Raw genomic sequence first — 26,808 nt, forward strand, 5'->3', positions numbered from 1 at the left:
GAGGAACAGAGAGAGAGAGAGAAACATCGATGCGAAAGGAACACATTGAGTGGCTGCCACCCGCACAACCGACCAGGGCCGGGGACAAACTGCAACCACATGAATGATTTTTTAAAGAGAAAGATATCATTTATGCTATTATGTTTTCTTATTCAGAGGACATTTTGGAAGGTAGTATGGGAGGAAACTGAACCTCAACTTCTAACAGCTAATGAGTTTCTTATGGCTTAACATTTCAGTAAATACTATTCTTCAGAAAACACTTTTAGTTTTGTAGAATTTGGCTTTTTAAAAACAATATGAACATGTACTTTCATATTAAAATCAAATCAGCACCCTTGATGGTTTTGCTCAGCGGTTAGAGCGTCGGCCCGTGACCAAAGAGTCGCGGGTTCAATTCTGGTCAAGGGCACATACCTCAGTTGCGGTTACGTCCCCGGCCCTGGTCGAGGCTCTGTGAGAGGCAATCAATGTGTCTCTCTCACAACGATGTTTCTCTGAAGATAAATGGAAAAATATTCTTGGGTGAGGATTATAAAAAAATAAAATAAAATAAAATAAAATCTTCTATTTCTCTTTTTAAGAGTTGAAATTCCTGCCCAGCCAGTATGGCTCAGTGGATTGAGCGTCATCCTATGGACTAAGAGGTCCTGGTTCAATTCCCTGTTAGGTCACATGCCCAGGTTGCAGGCTCAATCACCAGTAAGGGGTGTGCAGGAGGCAATCATTATTTCTCTCTCATATTGATGTTTATATTTCTCTCTTTCTCTACCTCTAAAATATCAATAAAAACACTTTTTTCTTTATTAATTTTAGAGAGAGAGGTAGGGGTGTGAGAGAGAGAGAGAGAGAGAGAGAGAGAGAGAGAAACATCTATGAGAGAGAACATCGATAAGCCACCTCCTGCAAACCCCCCACTGGGAATCAGGCCTACAACCTGGGCAGGTGCCCTGACTAGAAATTGAACCGGTGACCTCTTGGTGCATGGGTCAATGCTCAATTACTGAGCCACACCAGCCAGGCTAAAAACCCATTTCTTTATCCTCACTCGAGGACATTTATCCATCTTTTGTTCAGATGGAGTGGGAGGGAGAGAGAGAGGAAAAGAAACATCGACGTGAAAGGGAAACATCGAGTGGTTGCCACCCACACGACCCAACCAGGGCCGGTGATGCATTGCAACCGAGGTACGTGCCCTGAGCTGGAACCGAACCCAGGTCTCTCAGGACTGCAGGCCGACGCTCTAACCACTAAGCCAAACCGGCCAGGGCTAAAAATCCATTTTTTAAAAAAAGAGTTAAAATTCCCTTTTCTTCTCTGTCATTGTTAAAAACCACTACACCTAACCTACCATTAAAAGAAACATCAAGTGTCACTATGCTGTACACCTGAAACTAATACAAAATACTGAATGTAAACTGTAATTGAAATATAAACTGTAAACATTTTAAAATAAAGAAAGAAATAAATAAAAATAAAAAACATCAAGTGCAATATCACTTGCTATTTAACCCTAAAAACTGGATTTGAATCCTGGCTCTGCCACTTATTAACTATAACTTCTCTAACCTTTATTTTTCATATCTATACAATAATAATAATATTTACCATATAAGACTGATTTAAGCACTAAGTGAGATAATTCATGTAAAATAATTAACTTATTACCCTGATACATTGCTTAATAAATAGCAGCTACTTACTTTTATCACTCAACTCATTACAACCTGCAAACATTTGGATGTTGTGATAACCAGAAAACACTACCATATTCCTTATAACATACAAACCCTAAATTGTAAACCTGTCTAAAAGAAAGCAAACTGATGATCTGACAGGAAATTCTAAGCATAAAAAAGTTATTTCATTCACAAGAATCAATATAAAGTAAAGGGAGCTCTTACATCTTAGTCATATCCTTAGACTTAACAACACTTTACACTTGCAAAAAACTGTCAACACTCGTGAGTTATAAGCCAGAATATTCAGCTTTTAGGACATTTCATATACATTTGTCTAGTGAAACTATAAGTCCTAATTTTCAGAGGGAGAGAGTAATTTGCACATGTTTTATATTATATAAATGGCTTATCTAAGAACGCAAACCTCCTGAGCCTTTGCCTGGATTTAGCCTCCAGTCTCCAACAAACTGTTAGTAACTACCTACCACTGCAAAGTAGCTTAACACTCAGGAAAGAGAAGTGCATAATAGATGCATCCTACCTTAAAAGGACTTGCAATTTCCTGCATTACAATGCAGAACTGAAGTGCTATAATAAAGGAATGACTACAGTGATAAGAGTATAAAAGAAAAAGCAGACCTGGCCGGTTTGGCTCAGCGGTTAGAGCGTGGGCCTGCAGTCCAGAGAGACCCGGGTTTGGTTCCCGCTAAGGGCACGTACCTCGGTTGCAGTTTGTCCCCGGCCCTGGTTGGTTGTGCTGATTGGTTGTGCGGGTGGCGACCACTCGATGTGTCCCTTTCACATCGATGTTTCTCTCTCTCTCTCTCTCTCTCTTCCTCTCTCCCCCTCCCACTCTACCTGAACAAAAAATGGAAAAATGTCCTCGGGTGAGGATGATAAAAATAAATAAATAAATAAAAGAAAAGAAAAAGCAATTAATTCTTACTGAAGAGACTAAGAAAAACCATAAAAGAAATGAAATTTGAGCTGAACCATAAAGAATGAACAGAATTTTATTGGGAGAAAATGGAAGAAGGCTACTTATGGCTGAGAGAAGATAAACTAGAATGTGAGGTACTTTTAGGGAACAGCAAATACACACTTGTGGTTAGGGGTGAACAAGTAGTAAGATTCCTTACTTAAGACCAGGTAAATCCCGGACACTGGCCCCTATTTCCTCTGCTTCTGGGTATAGCTTCTCCACCAGTTCCAAAGGACCCCAAATAGTTTTGTTGGAACTCAAAAATGACTTTCTTACTGAAAAAAGAAAATACAATGCATATGACTTCAACATAGGTATATAACTGTAATAACTTCCCTATATTTAGTTTCAACATTTCCAACAACATACAATTATTCAGAGACCTTACCTCTTTTATCACTACAAAACCCTGTTGATCAAGAAGAGCCTGTTAATCAGGATCCTGATATTTATCCTTATCAGAAATAGGCACCTTGGCCATTCTTCCATATCAGAAATATGCAAGCAGGTAATTATAGTGAAAAAAAAAACAACTGGGCTCATTCTTCACCATTACCAAAATGAAAAGGCTGGCAGCCCTAGAAGGTTGATCTTCATCAATTTATTAAATAAACAAAGGACAAATTATGAATTATTTTACTTTTAATCATGAAAAATTATGGCTTTACTTTTCCTTTCTTCTGAGATTTGGGTAATAAAAGCCATGAAATCACTATCCATTTCTTTCTAGGACTGATCAGCTCTCCTGCAGATCTAGTGTGCCTATTATATGCACCACCCATGGACAACCCTGAAGACAGGCAACTTTTCCTTGGGGGAGAAAAATCAATAAGTACAAAGAAGCTTTAAAATGATTCATCATGCCCGGGATGGTTTGGTTCAGCAGTTAGAGCGTAGGCCCACAGACCAGAGTAGTAGGCTTGATTCCGGTCAAGGTCACATTCAGTCCCTGACCAGGGCCATATGGGAAGCGGCCAATTGATGTGTCTCTCTCACATCAATGTTTCTTTCTCTTTCTTTCTCTTTCCCTCCCTATCTCCCCCTCCCACTTTGTCTGTAGATAAATAGAAAAATATCCTCAGATAAGGATTTAAAAAAAAAAATCATCAAAATAAGCCTCATGATAATAAGCCTCATTAGGACATGCCTCATGATAATTTGTGAAGCAAAGGAAAATAAATTCAAAAAAGAGTTTAAAATTTAATTATTTTGGCCCAGCTGGTGTGGCTCAGTGGATTGAGCGTCAGTCCCATGGATTGCGAGGTCCCCACTCGATTCAAGTCCGGGCACATGTCCAGGTTTCGGGCTCAATTACCACAAAAGGGGACGTGCAGGAGTCAGCCAATGGATGTTTCTCTCTCTCTCCTTCCCTTCCGCTCCCTCTCTAAAAATATCAATTAAATTTTTTAAATGATTTTGGCCATCTTTTGGCAAATTCCATTTCAGAAGGTTGGGGGAAAATAAAAATCTAAGTTACTGCTATGTTTTTAATAAAAAGCAATTTTTCAAAAAGGCTGATAATATCAAGAGTAAGCAAAAATGTGGAGAAATAAACACTCCCATTCACTGTTGTTTGATAAAATTAGTGAAGCCATCATAGATGCCAGTTGCCTTTTTTTTTTTTTTTTAAATCCTCACCCAAGGACATTTTTCCATTTATCTTCAGATAAAGTGGGAGGGAGGGTGAGAGAGGGAAAAAGAGAGAAACACTGATGTGAGAGTGATACATCAACTGACTGCCTCCCACACGCCCCTACCAGGGCCCAGGGACCAACCACAACTGAGGCACGTGCCCTGACCAGTATTGAATCCTCAACTCTTTAGTCCGCAGGCCGATGCTCTAACCACTGAGTCAAACTGGCCAGGGGCCCGGTTGCCTATTTTGACCTAGTAATTCTACACCTAGGAATCCTAAAGAAATCCTAGCACATGTGAACAAACATATATACCCAAAGATGCTCTCAGCATAATTTTAATAGTAAAAAATTGAAAACAATAGTAAAAAATTAAGAAGAGACTAGTTAAAAAGTTATGGTATACATATACTATAAAATTTCACATAACCATTACAAGTGTGATAAGGACACCAATGTAAATAGACAGATCTCTAAACCATGCATACCATCAATTTTTTAAAAAAATATATTTTATCTTCAGACAGAGTGGGAGGGGGAGAGAGAGAGAAACATCGATGTGAAAGAGACACATTGATTGGTTGCCACCTGCACGACCCCAACCAGGGCCAGGGACAAACTGCAACTAAGGTACGTGCCCTTGGCTGGAATCAAACTCGGGACTCTTTGGTCCACAGGACGACGCTCTAACCGCTCAGCAAAACCAGCCAGGGCACCATCAAGTTGTTATTTTGTTTTAAGGGTGGAGGAAGTCACAGAATAACACTTATATATAGCACAACTCTATTTAGAGTAAAAGAAATAGGAGGGGAAAAAAAACAAACACAAAAGAACTAGAAGAATAACAAGGATTCCCTTTAGGGAGGAGAATGAAGGGAAATTATGTTTTTGCTCTATGTGCTCCTAAGTTATTTGATTCATGTACAAAAAGAGTACATTTCACCTGGCTGGTATGGCTCAGTGGTTGAGCACAGACCCATACACCAAGAGGTCGTTGGTTTGATTCCCGTTCAGGGCACATGGCCAGGTTGTGGGCTAAATCCCCATTGGGGACATACAGGAGGCGGCCAATCAATGTTCTCTCTCACTGATATTTCTATCTCTCTCTCCCTCTCCCTTCCTCTGTCTCTAAAAAAATTTTTTTTAAAAAGAGTATATTTCTCTATTGTTTACATAATTTTTAGAAAGTATCTTAAGGCTGTAATTAAAATGTGGAAGTTTAAAAAAAAACACATGCCATCAACAAATCATCAAACAAGTGCTGGTGAGGGTGTGGAGAAAAGGGGACTCTAGTACACTGCTGGTGGAAATGCAGACTGGTGTAGCCACTATGGAAAACAATGGTGTTACCTCAAAAAATTAAAAATTGAACTGCCATTTGACCTAGTGATCCACTTCTAGAAATATACCCTATGAAGCCTGAAACACCAATCAGAAAGACTATATGTACCCCCATGTTCACAGCAGCATTATTTACAATCTCTAAGATCTGGAAACAGCCCAAGTGTCCATCAGTAGATGAATGGATAAAAAAGCTGTGGTGGATTTACACGATGGAATATTATGTGGCTGTATAAAAGAAGGATCCCAGCCCTGGCCGGTTTGGCTCAGCGGTCCAGAGAGACCCGGGTTTGGTTCCCACTAAGGGCATGTACCTCCACTGTGGTTTGTCCCCGGCCCTGGTTGGTCGTGCGGGTGGCAGCCACTCGATGTTTCTCTCTCTCTCTCTCTTCCTCTCTCTCCCTCCCACTTTATCTGAATAAAAAGTGGAAAAATGTCCTCAGGTGAGGATTAAAAAAAAAAAGAAAGACAGATCTCTTATCCTTTGAGACAACATGGAGGGACCTGGAGAGTATTATGCTAATTGAAATAAGCCAGTCGGAGAAAGACAGATATCACATGATCTCACTTATTTGTGGAATATAATGAACAAAATAAACTGATGAACAAAACAGACCCAGAGACAGAAGTAGAGTACAAACTGACAGACCTCAGAAGAAAGGGTGAGGGGGAAGGAAGAGATAAACCACAGAACTTATATGCATGTATGTGTAACCAATGGACATAGACAACAAAGCTGGGGACAGGGTGGGGGTGCGGGGAGGAGGGTGCCAATGGGGAAAAAAGGAGAAACATCTGTAACAAAAATAAATTAATAATTTAAAAATAAACTCATTAAATAAAACATGCAAAAAATTAAAAAATTTAAACAAAACTCAGATATGGAGAAGAGACTGGTAGCAGGGGTAGAGGGTGGATAAAATGGATGAAGTGGTCAAAAAGTACCTACTTCCCATTATAAAATTAGTAAGTCATGGGGATGTAATGTACAGCATGATGACTAAAGTTGATAACACTACTGTATACAAGAATTACCATAATTTAACTTTCAGTGTCTCTAGAAGTGTATATGATGATCACATTTAAGAAGTGTATAATAACCATGTCAATCAAGAAGTTGCTGCATTTTTTTTTTATCCTCACCCGAGGACATTTTTGCATTTATCTTCAGATAGAGCAGGAGGGAGAGAAGGGGGAAGAGAGAGAGAGAAACATTAACGTGAGAGAGACACATTGAGTGGTTGCCATCCACACGACCCCAACTAGGGTGGGGACAAACTGCAGCTGAGGCACATGCCCTTAGCGGAAACCAAACCTGGAACTCTCCAGTGCGCAAGCTGACCTCTGAGCCAAACCGGCCAGAGCAGAAGTTGCTGCATTTTACTAGGAGAGCCTTTTGGATATTTCCTGATGAATTGCTCTTAGCTGCCAATCTGCCCCATTTTTGCTGCTTCTAATCTCCTCTTCAATGTATATCAACATAAGATGTAAGAGGAAAATTAATATGTAAACTTTTTAAATTTTTTTTTATCCTCACCCGAGGACATTTTTCCATTTTTTGTTCAGACAGAGTAGGAGGGAGAGAGAGAGGAAGAGAGAGAGAGAGGAGAGAGAGAGAGAGAGAGAGAGAAACATCGACGTGAAAGGGACACATCGAGTGGCTGCCACCCGCACGACCAACCAGGAACAGGGACAAACTGCAACCGAGGCACTCGCCCCCAGCGGGAACCAAACCTGGGTCTCTCTGGACCTCAGGCCGACGCTCTAACCGCTGAGTCAAACCGACCAGGGCTATTTTATTTATTTATTTATTTATTTTATTTTATTTTTTTGAATTCCAAACCCAGGACTCTATGGTCCACAGGCCAATGCTCCAACTACTGAGCCAAACCGGCCAGGGCAATATATAAACTTTTAAAATAAATAATACTGTATATTTGAAAGTTGCTAAGAAAGTAATCTTAAAAGTTCTCATTATAAGAAAAAAGACTTGTAACTATGTGTGGTGATAGATGTTAACTAGACTTGTGGTGATCATTTCAAATATATACAAATATCAAATCATTACATTGTATACTTGAAATTAATATGTTATCTGTCAATTATATCACAAAAAAATAAATAAAAATTTTAAAGAAATGAGTACATTAATAACATCACTGAGTGTTTAATTTTGGGGCCAATGTTCCTTCTCGATTTGAAATACATTTTATTAAAACCATGTTTTAGATATATCTCCTCTTTTGCTTTTTATATTAACACATACTTTCTTGCACCATAGTCCGAACTTCTAAGGCCTCCCAACCTACCAAACTCTTAGTACAAACAAGAAACCAAGCTGCTTCTGCTTTATTACAGTCACCTTAGGAAACAACTCATACTCACATAGCCCTCTACACAGCTGCTGATCATATGGAATAGAGACCAAAACTGTCAACAATTTATTATAAGTAAAAGAACAGTTACTACACAACATATGTTAAATAACTAAACATAATACAAATATTTTATATATAATTCAATATGAACTGTATAGAAGAATATTCACTATTATCATAGTTTTTAGCGAAAACTCATACTTTTATAAATAACTCAATCCAGAAGACAATTTTTCTAGTATATGTTCCCATATACTAAGGAGGTTTCTATTTCAACAATCGACAATTTTAATGTATTTGTTCAACAGGGCTCAAACAAGTAAAAAGAGTTTATATCAGCATCACCAAACTTAACTTTTTTAAAAGAACTCTATAAATGTCCTAGAAAATGGAAACCAATTCAGAGTATGTTGAAAAATTTTAAAATTGAATATGCTTTTTAACCAAACACTAACAAGCAAGCATTTTCTAAGACTACCCATTTCAAAACATAAAGCAGTAGGATGTTTTCTCCCCAAAACAACCCACCGAGTATTTTAAAATGTAAAGCAACAGTAATTATGACCTCAAAAAAATCACATTTTCAAGGATGTTTAAGATTGAGTGAGGGGATTGATCTTAAAGTTAATTAGTTTTTTAAAATCTCGTGATACCTTTAAGACCGTGCTTCAAACAATGTTCCATAACAACAAAGAACTGCTGCAAGGGGGGATAGTCAGAATCCAGAGTGCGGCCAAAGCTTAGAGCAGATTCAATGAGTCCTTTGATACTCAGTTTAGCCATGTTTAACAAGTTTGCTCTCTCTACAGCTGTGGGGTCTTTTGTAGCTGAAAGCAGAAGAAAGAAGTCCAACTTCATTTTTAAGACATGACATTGAAAAATATACAAACCCTTTCCTTCCCCTATAAAACCAACATTGGCTTATTTTTTCTTGGTTGGGAAATTCATCTTCCTAACTAACCTACACTCCTAGTTAACGTCTCTTTATGTCTCTCTCACATGCACTATAGAACTCTATCATGCCCACTCCAGTCAAAGTTTATGAATTATTCTCAAGATCCTGCAAATTGGCTATTCTCTGGTATTCATTTTACTTTTATGGTACATTTTCAGGGTGAATGAGGTTTTTTCATAACTTTCTGTAGATATAAGTTTCGACTAACAGACAACATGTTTAAGGGTCTCATGCAAAAGGTGGATAACAGGAATCATCCAAAGATGAATTCCAAGGCAAAAAAAGAAAAAAAGTTCATGCCCCAACGGTGTGGCTAAGTGGTTGAGCATCGACCATGCACCAAGAGGTCGTTGGTTTGATTCCTGGTCAGGGTACATGCCCAGGTTGTGGGCCAAATCCCCCATGGGGGGCATGCAGGAGGTGGCTAATCAGTGTTCTCTCTCATCGATGTTTCTGTCTCTCCCTCTCCCTAAAAATCAATTTTTAAAAAATCAATAAAGAAAAAAAAAATTTTTTTTAAAGTTCAGACTATATTGGCAATAAAATAAAAGGAAGTTAAAATTCTAAGATTTCAGCCCTGGCTGGTTTGGTTCAGCGGTTAGAGCATCAGCCTGCAGTCCAGAGAGAACCGGAACCGGGTTCGGTTCCTGCTAAAGGCTTGTATCTCGGTCGCAGTTTGTCCCCGGCCCTGGTTGGGTCGTGCCAGGTGGCAACCACTTGATGTGTCCCTTTCATGTCGATGTTTCTCTCTCTCTCTCTCTCTCTCTCTCTCTCCCTCTCTCCCTCCCTCCCACTCTATCTGAACAAAAAAGTGAAAAAATGTCCTCGTGAGGATTAAAAAAAAGTAATAAAAAAAAAATTCTAAGATTCCAGTATTACTCATAACAATCACGACAGGTAAATAAAAACACATTGGAACCATTCAATATTCACTCATTTTAACTCTCTATCTTGTTTTTTCGAGGTTTTCTTTTTTTCTTTATCCTCACTCCAGGACATTTTCACATTTATCCTCAGATACAGCGGGAAGGAGAGGAGGAGGAAGGGAGAGAGAGAAGCATCGACCTGAGAGAGACACATCCAGTGGTTGCCACCCACAAGACTCCAACCGAGGCCGGGGACAAACTGCAACAGAGGTACCGCCCTTAGCAGGAACAGAATCCCGGACTCGCTGGTCCACGGCCCACGCTCTAACCGCTGAGCCAAACCGGCCAGAGCTGTTCTTTCGTTGTTGTTGTTTTCATAACAACTGTAGTTCTATGTTGCATGATTACTTTCTTTTCCCAGAGGAAATAAAAACAGGGTCCAGTTTCACACCAAGTTAACAGATACATTTAAAAAACTGATTTCAATGGATATTTTCCAATTCCCCAATATATTTTTTCTTTCCCACAAATTTTATTCAATTTACTCAGAGATTCAGATGCTTTCCCATACTCTCATCACAGTTGTGAAGAGAAAGAATATTTTCAGCAAACACAGAAGACAAAATGAAGTGCAGAAAAATGAAGCACTTAGTAAAGTATTTCACAGTCTCTGGTAAGTTTAATACCCCGATAAACCAAGTGCTCGTTTTTCCTTCACTGAACAGAAAGCCCAGGGTTCCTAATGATCTAGTATTCTAGCTCTGACCTCAGCCAGCCAGGCATGAAATGCAAACAGCCACACCTGCTATGCCCGGGCTAGCAGGTGGAAAATTTCCACACGTCACTTCTTCACAACTGCACAGTGCTGTGACCCCCCCTTTTTTTCGGGGGCGAAACCACTTGATGTTTCATAATCTATGGAGATTCTCCATTTTTCTTAACAGTGCCCATCACAATCCGTCACGCACGATGTGACAACCAGACAAAGAGCGCCTTTCCAGCCTCGGGAGGCAGGGCCGTGCAGGGAGCCAGCAGCTTCCCCGCAAAGGAGCGTTTACACCCCAGCCGCGCCCCGCCCCGCCGATGTGTCCTGCGGGTCGCGGCCCCCAAACCAAGCGAAGGGCCAGTCCCCGCATCTCGCCCGAGCCCAGAGCCCCTTCCCCGCCTCCTTATCTCCCCCCAGCAAGGCTGTCCCAAGGGCTCGGGCGCCCCCCAGGACCCTCGCGGAGGCTCCCCCGGGATCCCGCGCGGCATCGCTGCCCCTCCCCCGCCCTCGGCGTCGAGCACCCAGGCCAAAACCTGAGACACATCTTCCCTCCGCCACCCAAAACCTGAGAAGTCATCGCCGGTCCCCGACTGTTCCCCCAACCGGGGAGGGGCATCCCGGCCGGCCGTGTCCTCGCTCACTGGAAGTGGTCGGACCGAGAGCCCTGGGCCATTAGGCCGCAGAGAAGCGGCGGTAGAGAACCAGGGGCCGCCGCGCGTTGCCATGGTGACCCCGGGCGCCCCCTACCCCGCCCAGCCCCAGGCCGGGTTCCCGGCCCAGTTCCGACCCGGAGGCCTCGGTGTTTATTTTTGCTTGTTCAAGGCTCCCGTCGGGCCGCGGCCTTCAGCCCAGGACGCAGGGCCAGGTCCGCTGTCGGCTGCTCCCCTTACCCATGGCGGCAGCGGCGCGGTCTCGGGCGGGGACTGCCTGGGCCCCGCCAGCAGCTCCCTTCAGACGCGCAGCGGCCGCCACGGCGTCAGCGGTCAGGCCCGCGGCGGCCCACAGCGCTCCCGGCGGCGGGAGGACGCCCGGGCGGTCCCGCGGCGCCGCGAGTGGGGCGGGGGCCGCGGAGCCTGCGGCGGGCGGGAGAGCGCGCCTTCGCGGAGCCTCTGTCCAGCCGGACCGGAAGGAGAGGCAAAGGTGCGCCAAGGAGACCTCGGGTCTGCGGGGCCTGCGGGGTCGCAGGGCGGCACTGCGCGGGCCCGGGGTCTCTAAGGATGCGTGTCCAAGGAGCTGCGAGCCACGTGCAAACGTTTTCGTCCACAGGGTCCCGCTGGGTTTCATCTAACACACCTGGCTGCTCCCCTTTCATCTTCACTAACTCAGGCGATCAGAAGAATTTAGAAAACCTGAAGGAATTAACAGGCGGCAGAAATCTACTGAAACTGTTTTATACAGCTCAAATCACGACGTTCAAACCAGTAACTATATACCGGTTTATAAAAAGCAATGAGAACACTACACTAAGAGAGGGGCCACTTCGTAAATTACATAAATGTCTAGCTACTATGCTGTATGGCTGAAACGGATATAATAGTGAATGTCAACTATAATTGAAAAAATATATAAATGACAAAAAGCAACGACGTACAATTTTGCTAAACAGGAAACAGGTGTCAAGATAAAACGACCATCTCATTTCAGGGAGAGGAAAATACACTCATCCTCAGATGACACTATTTTTAAGTTATATCAGTTTGGGAAAAGGGCACGATTTCCTAGTTACATCAGTAGTTGCTAGAAATAGAGATATTTGGTTAAAATTGTTGTAGCTCACCGTCCTTAGAATCCAACTTGTCTTTAAGCTGCCCTAATTAACAACCTCAGAGACAGCAAGATGAACAATGGGGAATGTTATAGAGGGCTTTAGCCCCATAAAAATTAACTAGAGTTTGACCTTCACTGGGAATTTGAAAAGCAACATCCTTCAAGAAAAGGGAGGACACAAACGGCCCCAAGGCCAGAGTGTCCTGCATGCTCTGTAAAGAAACTGATAGGGAGAAACTGAAGCTCCCTTTACCCCATAAAACTGTAACTGTTCAACATGTGTGCATTGCACCTGACTGACCGCTGATATCTGTCTCGAATTTGTTAGTTTTTAAAACTTGGATACTGGAATGAATAGCAGGACAGATGTATGCTGACCCAGTTCCCTTTCGCCTCAGCTCCCTCCCCTCTCCGTTCCCTCCTGCTTATCGCTAACTGCCTCCGCTTCTGTACAAGCAGCTTGCTTGCTCTGCTAAACTCTTGAATGACCCCTGCCCTATATAAGCAACCCTCCCCCTGAGCTCGGGGCTGCAGTTCTCCTCTGTGTAGGTTGGCTGCAGTCCCTGCGCAGGTAATAAAACATCCCCAAAAACTGAAAAATGGAGTCTGAGTGTGGTCGATCTCCTGGGTTACAACATTTGGAGGCCCCAGCGAGATCAGCCGCGAGGTCCCCCTTTTCCATGGGGTCGACCTCCTCAGACTACGTGGAGGGCTGCCTCCTCGCCCTCCGCACCTACATTTGTTCTGGCTTTCGATTAGGCTAATTCGGACTAAGACTTCAGCCTCGAGGATCTGGGTAAGGGATTTCCCCTTCCATCTGTTTTCTGTTCGGTAGCTCCGGAGCGTTCTGGGATTGTTGCGGGCGGGACGCCGCTGAACCGCACTTCCCCCTCAGGGTCGGGACGCCGACTCCTGACCTGGGAAACCCGGTGGGTTTCCATCTGTTCTGAAATTGGTACCAATCTGTTTTAATCTGGCACTTTCGGGTGCAGGAGACCCGGTGGGTTTCCATCTGGCACTTTCGGGTGCGTCTGGCACTTTCGGGTGCAGGAGACCCGGTGGGTTTCCATCTGGCACTTTCGGGTGCATCTGGCACTTTCGGGTGCAGGAGACCCGGTGGGTTTCCATCTGGCACTTTCGGGTGCGTCTGGCACTTTCGGGTGCGTCTGGCACTTTCGGGTGCAGGAGACCCAGTGGGTTTCCATCTGGCACTTTCGGGTGCGTCTGGCACTTTCGGGTGCAGGAGACCCGGTGGGTTTCCATCTGGCACTTTCGGGTGCAGGAGACCCGGTGGGTTTCCATCTGGCACTTTCGGGTGCAGGAGACCCGGTGGGTTTCCATCTGGCACTTTCGGGTGCGTCTGTTCTGAAATTAGTATTTTGTGTTTTGACCGCGGTTGTCTGTCTATTTGTGTTCCGTGTTCTCTGCTGCTCTAACTGTTTTGCTTTCCGTAGGATGAGACAAGGACTGTCAACGCCCCGTACCCCCCTTGAATGCATTCTTGCTAACTTTTCTGACTTTTCCAGGAGATCCCAAGGCTACAGAACACCAGCCGATCCTGGGGTCCTCCGGACCCTCTGTGAGTTGGAGTGGCCAACATTCCGAGTTAATTAGCCATCCGAAGGGTCTTTTGACTTGAATCTTTTGTTTGCTGTGAGGTCCGTTATGTACGGGGTTCCCCACCCTGATCAAAAGTATACATTAATATTTGAATTAGAAATGTCAGTGTCCGGAGGTTCAAATGAAAGGAAAAAAAGTTTTGTTAACAATGCCTCCGCCTGTCCTGAAGGACAGTTAACTCCTCCCAGCCCCCGAGGAAATTCTATCCCATCCTTCAGGACCCCCTTGAGGTATACTAAAATGTCAATTAAACTGAGTTTGCCTACTTTGGGTTCTTATTACAGAAAAGCTAGAAGATAAATTTAGATCTGTTAATGATCTATTGATTAAAAAATGTCTATTGAAAATATGAATATATTTGCTAATCAGAGGAATGTTAATTACTTGTACTTGTTAAAAAAAAAAGAAATTATATAATTTTAATAAAGGAAAATATAAGATATAGAAATATATTTTTGAAATTGTTCTAAAACTGGTTATTTCTGGCTAGATAAAAAGGTTTATAAAAGTTAAAAGATTTGTTAAGAGAAATCTTAGAAAGAAAGTATAAATAAAATAAATTAATATAGAATTTATTTGGTTATTTTTCAGCCTGTTAAAAGGGGAAAACATTTTTTTTTCCCAATATTTGCCTGGAAAGCAAAAGTTATATATATGTTATTGAAATGGTTTTATGTTATGTTAATCAAGTACTTGATTCCTTAAAGAGCCATTTTTAAATCATAAGAACTGAAGTTTCACTGACCTATGTTTATGTTTAACATTTGTCATTGTCACTTTAAATAAATAATTGAATACTATTTAATTATATATATAATACTATATAATCTTTTGGTCAAATATGTTTGACAACCTTTCCAGGATTCGAATTTTAAGAAACTTTTTCTTGACCTGGAATTAGTTTTGAGTCATTCCAATAAGACCTGGAATTCCTCAAAGATTTATGTTCTCTCCTTATAAAAGGAAATCAAATCAGTGCAGATGGCTTAACACAGTCTGTTTCCTCACTGAAATATAGATAAGAGGACAACACACTCCAAATGCAAGAGCATACACACTACTAAGAGTGATTATTTGTTCACTTAGCAGATGCACAGATGCCTCTTATACGTGGGTCTCTGCTAATGCTGTGGGTTATGCAAACAGTCCTCACTTTAAAGGGGCTTATAATATATTTTGTAAAGTCATGCTTGAATTATTTAAAGAAAGAACATAATTAATCCCCAGAGGCCTAAAGATCAGGCTCTTTTAAGTTTAACTAAAAAATATTTTCTTTCATAGTGCGATAATGTACTCACATATAAATAGAAAAAATAAATAAATAAATCTGAGCTATAGTTACTATAGCATGAATAAAATGATATCTCTAATGTACTTGGGTCTCCACCTGAGAAGGGTTTTATGAAAAGAAAATTATAAAAATAATAAAAATTTAAAATTTATAAATAATGGAAAATAAAATTGACATAAAAAAAAAAACAAAAGATGATTCTTTGCCGCTTTCCCCTGCCTTGTCGGCAGGGCAGGCTTCTCTCAGAGCCTCAGTTGCTGTGTCCCCTGTGTATAGGGGGACCCAATGTCTAAATAGATATAGATGTGTTCAGATATACTAGCTTCTTTATGATGAGGTCTCAATGCCTCTCTGCAAGGGTTAATAATATTCTCACAGGCAAACTGTTTAACCATTGAAATGCCAGCCCGGGCTGCTCGTCCACAGTGGGTTTGACAGCAACTAGTTTCCAACAGGCTTCTCTGAACTTTAGGGATCCCAGGCATGGATACGAAATTCTCTTAGAGAGTTAAAAAAAAAACATTCTGCCCCATGTAAACAATGTTAAAACATTGCTCCCCTTTCCTGTGTCCTTTTGTAAACCTGGGGTCAGAGGAAATGTTCCCATTCCTCTGCCCACGGTAGGACCCAAATACTGTCGGGGGAAGGGCTTCCTTAGAACACTTTTCACCATGTTACCCTGTAAGGCCTATTGGCCCAATGGGCTGAATTAGCAAAGGTAGTAATAGCAGCCTTAAGAGAAACAGGGCACATAGAATAGGGTCACCCTAGGAAGGGAAATATAAGGAAGGGTCAGGACCACAGGCCTAGGTCCCAGTTAGGAATAGAAAAGACAAAGACAAAGTCAGGTATAGAAAAACAAAATAAAATGCTGTACTTAATTTAGGAAAATAACAGGGCTAGGGCTTCTTCCAACTGAGCCCTCTGAAACCCAGAATAATACTAAATAATAGGGGATAAACTAGTTAGTTTCTTAATAGACACTGGTGCAGCAGACTCAGTCTTGACCGAGCCAATGGGGCCCTAACCTACCCCTGGACTTCAAAGAGGAATATAGACCTTGGGTAAAATACTGTAACTCATTTGTTTCTGTTCCTGCCGGAGTGCCCATACCCCCTACTCGGACATGATCTCCTCCAGAGATCATTTAATTGCTGGCCACTGCCACTCCAAGCCAGACCCCGCATCAAGTTCCACAAGACGTTGGCCATCAATCCTGCCAGCCTGCCTCCAGATGATGACCCAGAATAACCTCTGCCGGCCGCCCAGACCTCAGGGATGACCCACTGCCATCATCAGATGAGGTATTGCTCATAGACGGGAGCAACTATGTCCAGGAAGATATCAGGTATGCCGGGGCAACAGTAGTAACTCTGGACCATGTCATTAAATAGGGGAACTTCAGCCCGATGGGCTGAACTCATAGCCCTAATCCAGGCTCTCTGATGAGACAAGGGGAAACCATGCTGCAAATAAGGAAGATCAACATGTGGCCCTAAAACCAGTGGGGACCTCTCCAGATATCAGTTACCACACCAAACCCAAGTTCACCTCTGACTCCTACTTACACTGGGTCAGAAAATGACTTAACTGAGCAGAAACAAGTCATAAAGAAAATCAACAAATAATAGACACTGCCTGCTGGGAGATTGTTGGTCCCAGAGGCTCTAGGTCGGACTTTAGTCAACCAGCTGCACCAGCCTACCCTCTTAGGTTACACCAAGCTTACTAAACTCCAATAATGTCACAGGGAAAAGGAAAAGATAGAAGGAAGCAGGAATATACAGGTCTAAATAGGGAGGAAAAGAAAAAGGCTAGGGGATATGCAGACAGCAGATAGATTGAGCAAGCTCTCAGGTTCATGTCAGGGGAGGGACTAGAAAAGTCACAGAGAGTCTATGTAAGTTGAAGAAGGATTATGCAGAAAAATAAAAAGATAGGAAGAAGAAAGAGAGGGGCATACATATTACAGGAAGACAGGACAATAGAGGATTACTCAGGAAGGGAAGAAGATAAGACACTGAGAGGGGAGAATTTGCCCCTACTAATAAAATAACAGTCTAGGATGTAATAAAGGGAGTAACAGGTTTAGGCTACTCCTAGCCCTTAGATCAGACAATGACCCCGCCTTGATAGCAAAGATATCACGGGATATCTCTAAGGGATTAAATATAAATTAGAAGCTCCATTGTGCTTACTGCCCACAGAGTTCCAGGCAGGTAGAGCTCATGAACAGGACCTTAAAGGAAACCTTAACCAAATTTACTTTAGAAACCGGTGAAAACTGGACCACTCTGCTCCCCTCGCTCTCTTACAGTTCTTACAGGCCCTGCAGTCTGCCCAGAAGGCCATCCATAAACACATCTGCGATGCCCTGCCTGTGCCCACCTCAGACTCTGTGCACCCTTTCCAGCCAGGGACTCGATCCAAATAAAGAAATTCACCATCCAAGGACTAACTCTGGCCTGGAAGGGACCATACACTGTCATCCTGCCTTCACCAACTGCTATCAAGGTCAACGGCATCCCGGTCTAGCTGCATCATTCCTGGTTGAAGGCAGAAAAAGCAGAATGAACGGTGCAGACCTCTCCAGATCCCTTAAAATGAGACTCTTACGTTTATCGGGACTCTAATTTTTCTGATTATAACTGTACAGGGGAATCTTTATAGATCTAGACCCCAGTATAACTGGGTACTTAGAAATAAAACATTTAAAAAATCTTTAAGAAATGTCAACCAGAAGAGGGTCTATATGCAGCCTTAGGTGAAACCTGCTATTTCTATGCCAACCATTCAGGTATAATCAGACAGAGCATCCAAATTCTAAGACAAAGAAACTAAGAGAAGGAGAACAGGTCTCCCATAATTAATATGAAAACTTATTTAGTCACCATAGCTAACAGCCCTACTGTTATTATTAATCGGAATAACTTGTAAACCCATCCTAAATTTAATAGACTCCTAGCCTTCATCAGAGAGAGAGTCTAATCAGTAAAACTTAGGGTCTTAGCACAATCCAACTAGAGATTGTCTCCCCATGACAATTGTGAATCAATGGTTTGATCCACTCTCAAGAAAAAGGGGGGAATGTTGTAGCTCACCGTCCTTAGAATCCAACTTGTCTTTAAGCTGCCCTAATTAACAACCTCAGAGACAGCAAGATGAACAATGGGGAATGTTATAGAGGGCTTTAGCCCCATAAAAATTAACTAGAGTTTGACCTTCACTGGGAATTTGAAAAGCAACATCCTTCAAGAAAAGGGAGGACACAAACGGCCCCAAGGCCAGAGTGTCCTGCATGCTCTGTAAAGAAACTGATAGGGAGAAACTGAAGCTCCCTTTACCCCATAAAACTGTAACTGTTCAACATGTGTGCATTGCACCTGACTGACCGCTGATATCTGTCTCGAATTTGTTAGTTTTTAAAACTTGGATACTGGAATGAATAGCAGGACAGATGTATGCTGACCCAGTTCCCTTTCGCCTCAGCTCCCTCCCCTCTCCGTTCCCTCCTGCTTATCGCTAACTGCCTCCGCTTCTGTACAAGCAGCTTGCTTGCTCTGCTAAACTCTTGAATGACCCCTGCCCTATATAAGCAACCCTCCCCCTGAGCTCGGGGCTGCAGTTCTCCTCTGTGTAGGTTGGCTGCAGTCCCTGCGCAGGTAATAAAACATCCCCAAAAACTGAAAAATGGAGTCTGAGTGTGGTCGATCTCCTGGGTTACAACAAAAATGGTGCGATGTTTTCTCGTCATCACTTTGGCCATTATCAAGTCCTATTACACTTCTTTACTGCTTCTGGTTTTTAATTTTATTTATTTGAGGTCATCACACCTGGGTAAAATGTAGAAAACATATACACAGTTTCAAGAATCATAAAATAATCAGCTGGGTAACCACTACCAGATTAAGTGAGCACAGGACAAAGCCATCCTCCCTGGGAAATGCCACTAGAGCCTCAACCTGTGGGTCGCAACCCCTTTGGGGATCAAATGACCCTTTCACAGGGGTCACCTAAGACATAACAGTAGCAAAATTACCGTTATGAAGTAGCAACGAAAATAATTTTATAGCTGGGGGTCCCCACAACATGAGGAACTGTATTAAAGGGTCGCAGCATTAGGAAGGTTGAGAACCACTGCACTAGACACTACTATTTACTATTCTGACTTTTATGAGAATCATTTACTTGCTTTTCTGTATGTTACTGCCACTCAAGTATGTGTCCTTAAACAATGGAGTTTATTTTTGCTTGTTTATAAACTTTTCACAAATAGAATAACATTACGAATTTTGTTACTTGTTTCATCTTCTAAACATAATCCATGTCCATGAGGAGTTTCCAGGTTGGGTTGTTTCCAGGTTGTACATACATCCTGGTGCCTATATGCAAGATCATCTCTAAGGCATATACTTAAGAATTACTGGGCCCTGGCTTATGTGGTTAAGTGGTTAGAGTGTCAGCCCATGGGTTCCATTTCTGGGCAAGGGCAGGTACCAGGGTTGCAGGTTCAATTCCATGCCTGGTAGGGGGCGCCTGTGAGAGACAACCAATCAATGTGTCTCTCTCACATTGATATTTCTTTCTGTCTCTGTCTCTCTTTGTCTCTCTTCCTTTTTCATTCTCTTTCTCTCCCTCCCTCCCTTCTCCCTCCCTCCCCTCCACTCTCTCTAAAAATCAATGGAAAAAAATATCATCCAGCCCTGGCTGGTTTGGCGCAGTGGTTAGAGAATAGACCTGTGAACAGAGGGTCTCGGGTTCAATTTCTGGTCAAGAGCGCCAACCTGGGTTGCAGGTTCAATTCCTGGCCCCAGTCTGGATTGTGCTGGAGGCAACCAGTCAGTGTCTCTCTCTTTCTCTCTCTCTCTCTCTCTCTCTCTCTCTCTCTCTCTCTCTCTCTCATCTATGCTTTTCTCCCCCACCATCCCCACTCTGTCTAAAAATCAATGAAAAAAATATCCTTGAGTGAGGATTAACAACAACAAAAAGATTACTGGAAATCAGGTATACCTTTCTTAAATTTACTAGATAATGACAAACTGTTTTCAAAACTCTTTTCAAAATTAACACTCCTATCAGTAATGTAGTCTTTCTGTAACTCCATCTCCATTCTAATACTCGAATTGTGAGAATTTCTTCATTTTTGGCCAATCTTGTGGGTAGGTGATTGTATGTTGGGTTTATTTTGAATTTATCATACTGATGACATTGAGCACTTTCCCCATGTTTATTTACTAGTTGGAGATTTTCTTTTGCAGAGACTGTTCAAGTCTCTAGCCTATTTTTCTATTGACTTTTTCTTATTTGTACAAGTTATTAAATATTCTACATAAGAGTTTGGTGTCAGTTATGTGTTGCCAATAACTTCTGGCCGATATTTTCTCTCTTTATGGAGACCTTTGATAAATGTTAATTTTCTTGTAGTTGAATTTATGATTTACACTTTAGTGTCTTGTTTAAGAAATCCTCCCTACCCCAAGATCATGAAGATATTCTTTGAAAAGTTACATAGGGCCCTGGTCGCTTTGGCTCAGCAGTTAGAACGTCGGCCCGTGGACCAGAGTCCCAGGTTCGGTTCCCGCTAAGGGCATGTACCTCGGTTGTGGTTTGTCCCCGGCCCTGGTTGGGGTCATGTGGGTGGCGACCACTCGATGTGTCTCTTTCACATCGATGTTTCTCTCTCTCTTCCTCCCGCTCTATCTGAAGATAAATGCAAAACCGTCCTCAGGTGAGGATAAAAAAAAGTTACATAGGTTTGCCTTTCATATTTAGACCTGTTATTGTACCCAGAATTGATTTTAGTTAATGGCATAAGATAGGGTCAAATTTCACTTTTTCCATTTATTTATTTATATTTTTCTTTCTTTATTGACTTTAGAGAGAGAGGAAAGGAGAGATAGAAACATCAATGAGAGAGAACATCGTTTAGCCACCTCCTGCATGCCCCTCACTGGGAATTTGGCCCACAACCTGGACATGTGCCCTGACCAGGAATCAGACCTCTTGGCGCATGGGTTGATGCTCAACCACTGAGCCACACCAGTCAGGCAACTTTTATAATTTTTTAAAAGATTATTGATTTAGCCCTGGCCAGTTTGGCTCAGCGGTTAGAGCATCGGCCTGCGGTCCGGAGAGACCCGGGTTCGGTTCCCGCTAAGGGCACGTACTTCGGTTGCAGTGTGTCCCCGGCCCTGGTTGGTTGTGCGGGTGGCAGCCACTCGATGTGTCCCTTCACGTCGATGTTTCTCACTCTCTCTCCCTTCCTCTCTCTCCCTCCCACTCTATCTGTACAAAAAATGGAAAAAATATCCTCGGGTGAGGATAAAAAAATAATAATAACAATAAAAGATTATTGATTTAGAGAGGAAGAGGGAGAGAGAGCAACACTGATCAGCTGCCTCCTGGACCCCTCCTACCTGGGATCGAGTTGGCAACATTTTGGTGCACAGGATGATGCCCAACCAAACCACACTGGCCAGGGCATGCAAAGTTTTATAATTTTTAAAGCTCATCATAAAAAGTACGTTAAAGTTTTGTGGGTTTTTTTTTTTTTATCTTTTGTTATGTGCCATAGCACTATCCAATATCCATGAGTCTGCCAGGAAAGACTTCATCCTCTGCATCCATCTTCGTTCATACTTCACAGGATTCAGTCCCAGTCACCTAAGAGTCAGTGGTGACTTGAATGGAATTAGATGGGCCTATTCTATTATCTACAAGCAGTCTTTTTTTAAAAATGTTTTTACTGATTTCAGAGAGGGAGAGCGAGAGAAACATCGATTAAGTTGCCTCCCATACACACCCCGAATGGGGACCAAACCCGAATCGAACTGGCAACATTTTGGTACACTGGACAACACTCAACCAACTGAGTCACACCAGCGAAGGTTACAAGCAGTCTTTTTAATCAGCAAAGCTGTCCAAAGAATCCAAGTTGTCACATATGACTTACAAGGCTTCCAGTGATAGAACTAGCTGGCCCAAAATGTGACTTGCTTTCAGTGACAACTGTAATGCTTCTGAACATTTGAATAGCACCTGGAAAATGTGTACAACACTGAATGGGGACCACATAGTAACTGGGAAAATTGCAGGATTACTAATCAAAACACCTTAGATTCTGGCAATGATTTGCCCAGGGCAGTGTGCCAATATAGATTACGTATCTATGCTAGGTACTCTGTAGGGTTTAGTCCAATTCAGAAAATATCTATGATAATTACTGGCAAATTTTAAAGCATGCTACATATAACTACTGCCATTTTAAAAAGGCAGTAAGTGGTATAAAACCACGTGAAGCATTATTATAGTATAAAGATGAAAATAATTCTTTTGTCAGGGAAAAAGATCAAACAAAGCTTTTTGGAGAAGGTGACATATCAAAGTCTTTCAGACTGGATAGAGTTGCGTGATAATGGAGGAAAAGACAAATCTAGATAGAGGAAACAAAGAGGAAAAGGACAAGACATATGAGAAACAACAAAAATAGTTTAGTAGTTTCAACAAATACATGGAGAAGTATTAGAAAATGACTTCTATAACACACCAAGGGTTACAACCTATTACTGGGACATGAAAGCAATTTTAATAGTTTGCAACCAGCTGTTTTTAATGGAACAGTGGGAAATATTAGGGTGTATCACATATAAAAAGGGTAAATATTTTGTTATTGTTTCAGATGCACACACATACACACATCTATGCCAAGTCATAATATGAAATTTATTTCTTGTTTTGGGTGGTGGTAATTTTTGTATTTTATTTTATTTTTTCTTTATTGATTTCTAGAGAGGAAGGGAGAGGGAGAGATAGAAACATCAATGAGAGAGAACATGGATTGGTTGCCTCCTGCATGCCCCCGACTTGGGACCAGGCCCAGGTTGGGCCCAATCCCATGCGCCCTGACTGGGAATCGAACCAGTGACCTCTTGGTGCATGCTCGACACTTAACAACTGAGCTACACCAGCCAGGCTAACTTTTGTATTTTAAACCAAACTAACAGTAGTTATAACTAAAGGAAGAGGTTACAAAGAAATATAATTTTCTAAAATCTGCAGTGTTTGAAATTCTCACTAAAAGCATGTATTGCTCTGTAATCAGAGGGAAAATATTTAAAGAAAGAAAAGTACACAAAATTTTTTTTTTTTTTGAGAGAGAGGAAGTAAGATTAAAAACATTGATCATGTGCCTCCTGCACGCCCCCTATGGTGACTGAGCCTGCAACCTGGGCATGTGCCCTGATAGGGAATCAAACTGGCACCTCTCAGGCCATGAGATGACGTTAAATCCAATGAGCCACACTGGCTGGGCCACAAAGACCTTTAAGCTCAGGTAACTGTGAGGTAGATGGCGATGTTAACCAAAATATGGATCACAGAAAGAAGGCATTAGGTCAATGATTTTCTATCTTTTTCATCTCATGGCACACATAAACTAATTACTAAAATTCTGCAGCACACCAAACATATTTTTTGTGGATCTGACAAAAATATAGGTATAATTTTTATTCATTCACACCAGATGGCTATTGTGTTGGCTGTTGTCATTTTTTTATTTGACAATCTACGGGAAAAGAGGCCAGTACCCCTGACTAAATAGGTATTGCATGTTTGAAATACTTCGGCAGCACATTAGTGTGTCTGCCACAGCACACCAGTTAAAAATCACTGCATTAGATGAAGATAGGAGTCTACATTTTATGTGTACTGTGTCTGAAATGCTCATAGAAGATTCTGAAAGCATGAGCTAGAAAACAGTTATAACCAAAACTTAAAAGATAAATAGGGTGGGGTACAGGTTTGGTAAACAGCCACATGGGTGATAGTTGAAGCCATGACTGCCCAAGAAGAGAGAAGGGGACCAAACCAAACCCAGAGCTCTGGGGAAGACTTGCCTTTTAGAAGGAGAGGTGAGGAGGAAAAGAAAGGAATCAGAGATAGCAAAAAGAAGATGTCAGGAGGCAGGAACTCTGTATTGAATCAGGAATAAGGCCACTGGAATGGTTACACTGTTATCAAATCTTGGCTTTATACTGTAAGCAAGATCTAGTTTATTAGGCTAATGGTGCTTTTGATTTGGACTGAATGAATTATTAATTCAAATAATTAAGTCACTAGAATCTTGTAATCAGGACAGATTCATGAATGACAGAAAATGTAGAACTCCCTCACATTCTTCTTCCAAAGGGCTTTACTTTACAGGCCATACAAACCTGTAAAGAAGCAACCACTGACTAAACCAAAAAATATTTCTTCATCTCACTGAAGTTATCTTAGGGTCCTTTCTGTTATGTAATGTCAACACTCCTTGGTTTTATCTTTTTTTTTTTTTTTTTATTCTCACCCGAGGATTTTTGTCTATTTATCTTCAGATAGAGTGGGAGAGAGGGAGGAGGAGAAACATTGATATGAGAGAGACACATCAACTGGTTGCCTCCTGCACAACCCTGACCGGGGACAAACCACAATCGAGGTATGTGGCCTTGATCAAAATTAAACCCACAACTCATTGGTCCACGGGCCGACGCTCTAACCACTGAGAAAACTGGCCTGGGCCTTGATTTTATCTTTAGAGCATTATTTCACTTGTTACTATCAGGAAAAATGCTAGACAACCCTGAACTTAATTATTATTCAGTATTAATAATTGACACAGTAATATCTAACAGTAGAAAACAATTTATTTAACACAACTTTTCAGTAATAATTTTTTTTTAATGTGAGGTAGAAACAATTGAGAGAAATTAGAGCTTTACGCCCAGAATGTGGATACACGGAGGTTAAAATTGGTCACCATATTCATATTGTTTTATAAAACATCTGTATACAAAGAGGAAAAATTGAGTAATGCCCCTAAACAAAGGGGCATATGAACATAAATAGATGAAAATATGGATATATATTTTTAATTTGTCATCATTTCAGCAAACAAAATTTATTTTCTAAAGAATAAGAATTATGTTCTTTTATGTCAAAATCTACTCTAGAATATTGACTACTAAAAATAACAAATGGGAGAGCCAGAGAGAGAATCAGAAATTAATTGGAGATAATCAATTTATAAGTACTAATTTAACAAATTAAGATTAGGTTTCGAGGGGAGGAAGGGATCAATGGGGGGAAAAAGTGGGAACATCTGTAATGCTTTTAACAAATACAAATAATAAAATAATTTGCATTTCCCTAATGACTAATAAGACCGAGCATCTTTGCATATGCTATTGTTATTTCTATATCTTCTCTGTGAGGTATCTATTCAAACCTCTTTTTTTCTTTATTGATTTCAGAGAGAGGAAGGGAGAGGGAGAGAGAGACAGAAACAGCTAAGAGAGAGAACACTGATTAGCTGCCTCCTGCATGCCCCCCACTGGGGATCAGGCCCACAACCTGGGCATGTGCCCTGACTGGGTATTGAACCGGTGACCTCCTGGTGCATGGGTCGATGCTCAATCAGTGAGCGACAACGGCCGGGCTATTCAAACCTTTTTCTCATTAAAAAAAATCAAGTTGCTGAAAAATAAATAAATAAATAAATATAAGATTAGGTTTCGAGTAAAAACATATCTGACACCAGAAAGCAAAATGGCTTTTGGATCAGGGAGCTCAAATACAGGAAGAAAAACCACACCTATGTTCTCATCACCATTAGACTGTGCTTAAATGATAAAAACAAATTAATTTTCTTTACCTATACTGCAACTAAATAAAGTATAAAAATCTACAAAATCAAATTAATCCTGAAATTTTTGATTTAAAACATTTAAACCTCAGATCCCCCCAAAACTCCACCTTCTAAAGCTGGTAAACATTTGTCTAATTCTTTGTAGGTCCCATAAAAATACATTTATAGTACTATAAACTTAGACTTTTCACAGTTTTGGGTATCCCTATAATGAAAAAATATATAGCATTAAATTTTCTATGGTAACAACTTTATGTTTAACAAGATTATACAAAAAAAAAAAAAAAATTGGGGCTCCCTACAGAATACATTTACATTACTTCATACCCTTGGGATAAAAGTTATCTCCACAGCATAACAACTTGCCACTGATTTTACAGAATGTCCAAATTACTAATAATAGGCAATTGCTAGAGGAGATCACTATGCTAGTATGAAAAAAAGCAAAAAAAAAGTGCTTCATCTTCTTTGAAAATCACCCAATATATGACAAAGACTTTCATGTTCTCCTGATGGAAGATCAATGATGTAAAATAAATTAAGGAAGATATACTTAACAAACTATGGATTCACATAAAGACATTTATGACATTATTATGTAATATCCTATAATTTCGTTTACAGGCCTGCTTTAAAAATTACAAAGATTTTTATGGCATTCTATGGATAATAATGTCCTTAAGCAATAAGGTTTATGTATCTTGGCCTAACACCTTCATATAACTTTTATTTTTTATCCTTACCTGAGGACATTTTTCCATTTTTTGTTCAGATAGAGCACGAGGGAGAGAGAGGAAAAGAGAGAGAGAGAAACATCGACATGAAAGGGACACATCGAGTGGCTG

General features: G+C 41.3%; 2 protein-coding genes across 13 annotated transcripts in view; both read right to left on the bottom strand.

The window, feature by feature from the left end:
- RUFY2 (RUN and FYVE domain containing 2) overlaps positions 1-11,557 on the bottom strand; it is a 59,363-nt gene extending 47,806 nt beyond the window's left edge. For 4 of the 9 annotated variants that reach the window (XR_004960048.1, XM_036265803.1, XM_036265808.1 and 1 more), the window contains exons 1-3: positions 11,495-11,556; positions 8,671-8,844; positions 2,822-2,939 (exon numbers count right to left, since the gene is read on the bottom strand). Coding sequence is in view for 7 of the 9 variants with exons in the window: in XM_036265803.1 (XP_036121696.1) it covers positions 2,822-2,939; positions 8,671-8,844; positions 11,495-11,498 (296 nt within the window). In the remaining 2 variants the exon portion in view is untranslated. Of the gene's footprint in view, positions 1-2,821; positions 2,940-8,670; positions 8,876-11,494 lie in introns of those variants that run through there. The other 5 variants (XM_036265804.1, XM_036265806.1, XM_036265802.1 and 2 more) reach the window with 5 other exon arrangements.
- Positions 11,558-26,367: 14,810 nt separating this feature from the next.
- Positions 26,368-26,808, bottom strand: part of DNA2 (DNA replication helicase/nuclease 2) — a 53,637-nt gene continuing 53,196 nt past the window's right edge. For 3 of the 4 annotated variants that reach the window (XM_036265015.1, XM_036265013.1, XM_036265012.1), the window contains one exon: positions 26,368-26,491. In XM_036265015.1, the coding sequence (XP_036120908.1) occupies positions 26,423-26,491 (69 nt within the window). In that variant the 3' untranslated portion in view covers positions 26,368-26,422. The remainder of the gene's footprint in view (positions 26,492-26,808) is intronic. The other variant, XM_036265014.1, reaches the window with a different exon arrangement.

This window comes from Molossus molossus, unplaced genomic scaffold (genome assembly GCF_014108415.1).
Source record: "Molossus molossus isolate mMolMol1 unplaced genomic scaffold, mMolMol1.p scaffold_m16_p_17, whole genome shotgun sequence".
NCBI classification, from domain to species: Eukaryota; Metazoa; Chordata; class Mammalia; order Chiroptera; family Molossidae; genus Molossus; species Molossus molossus.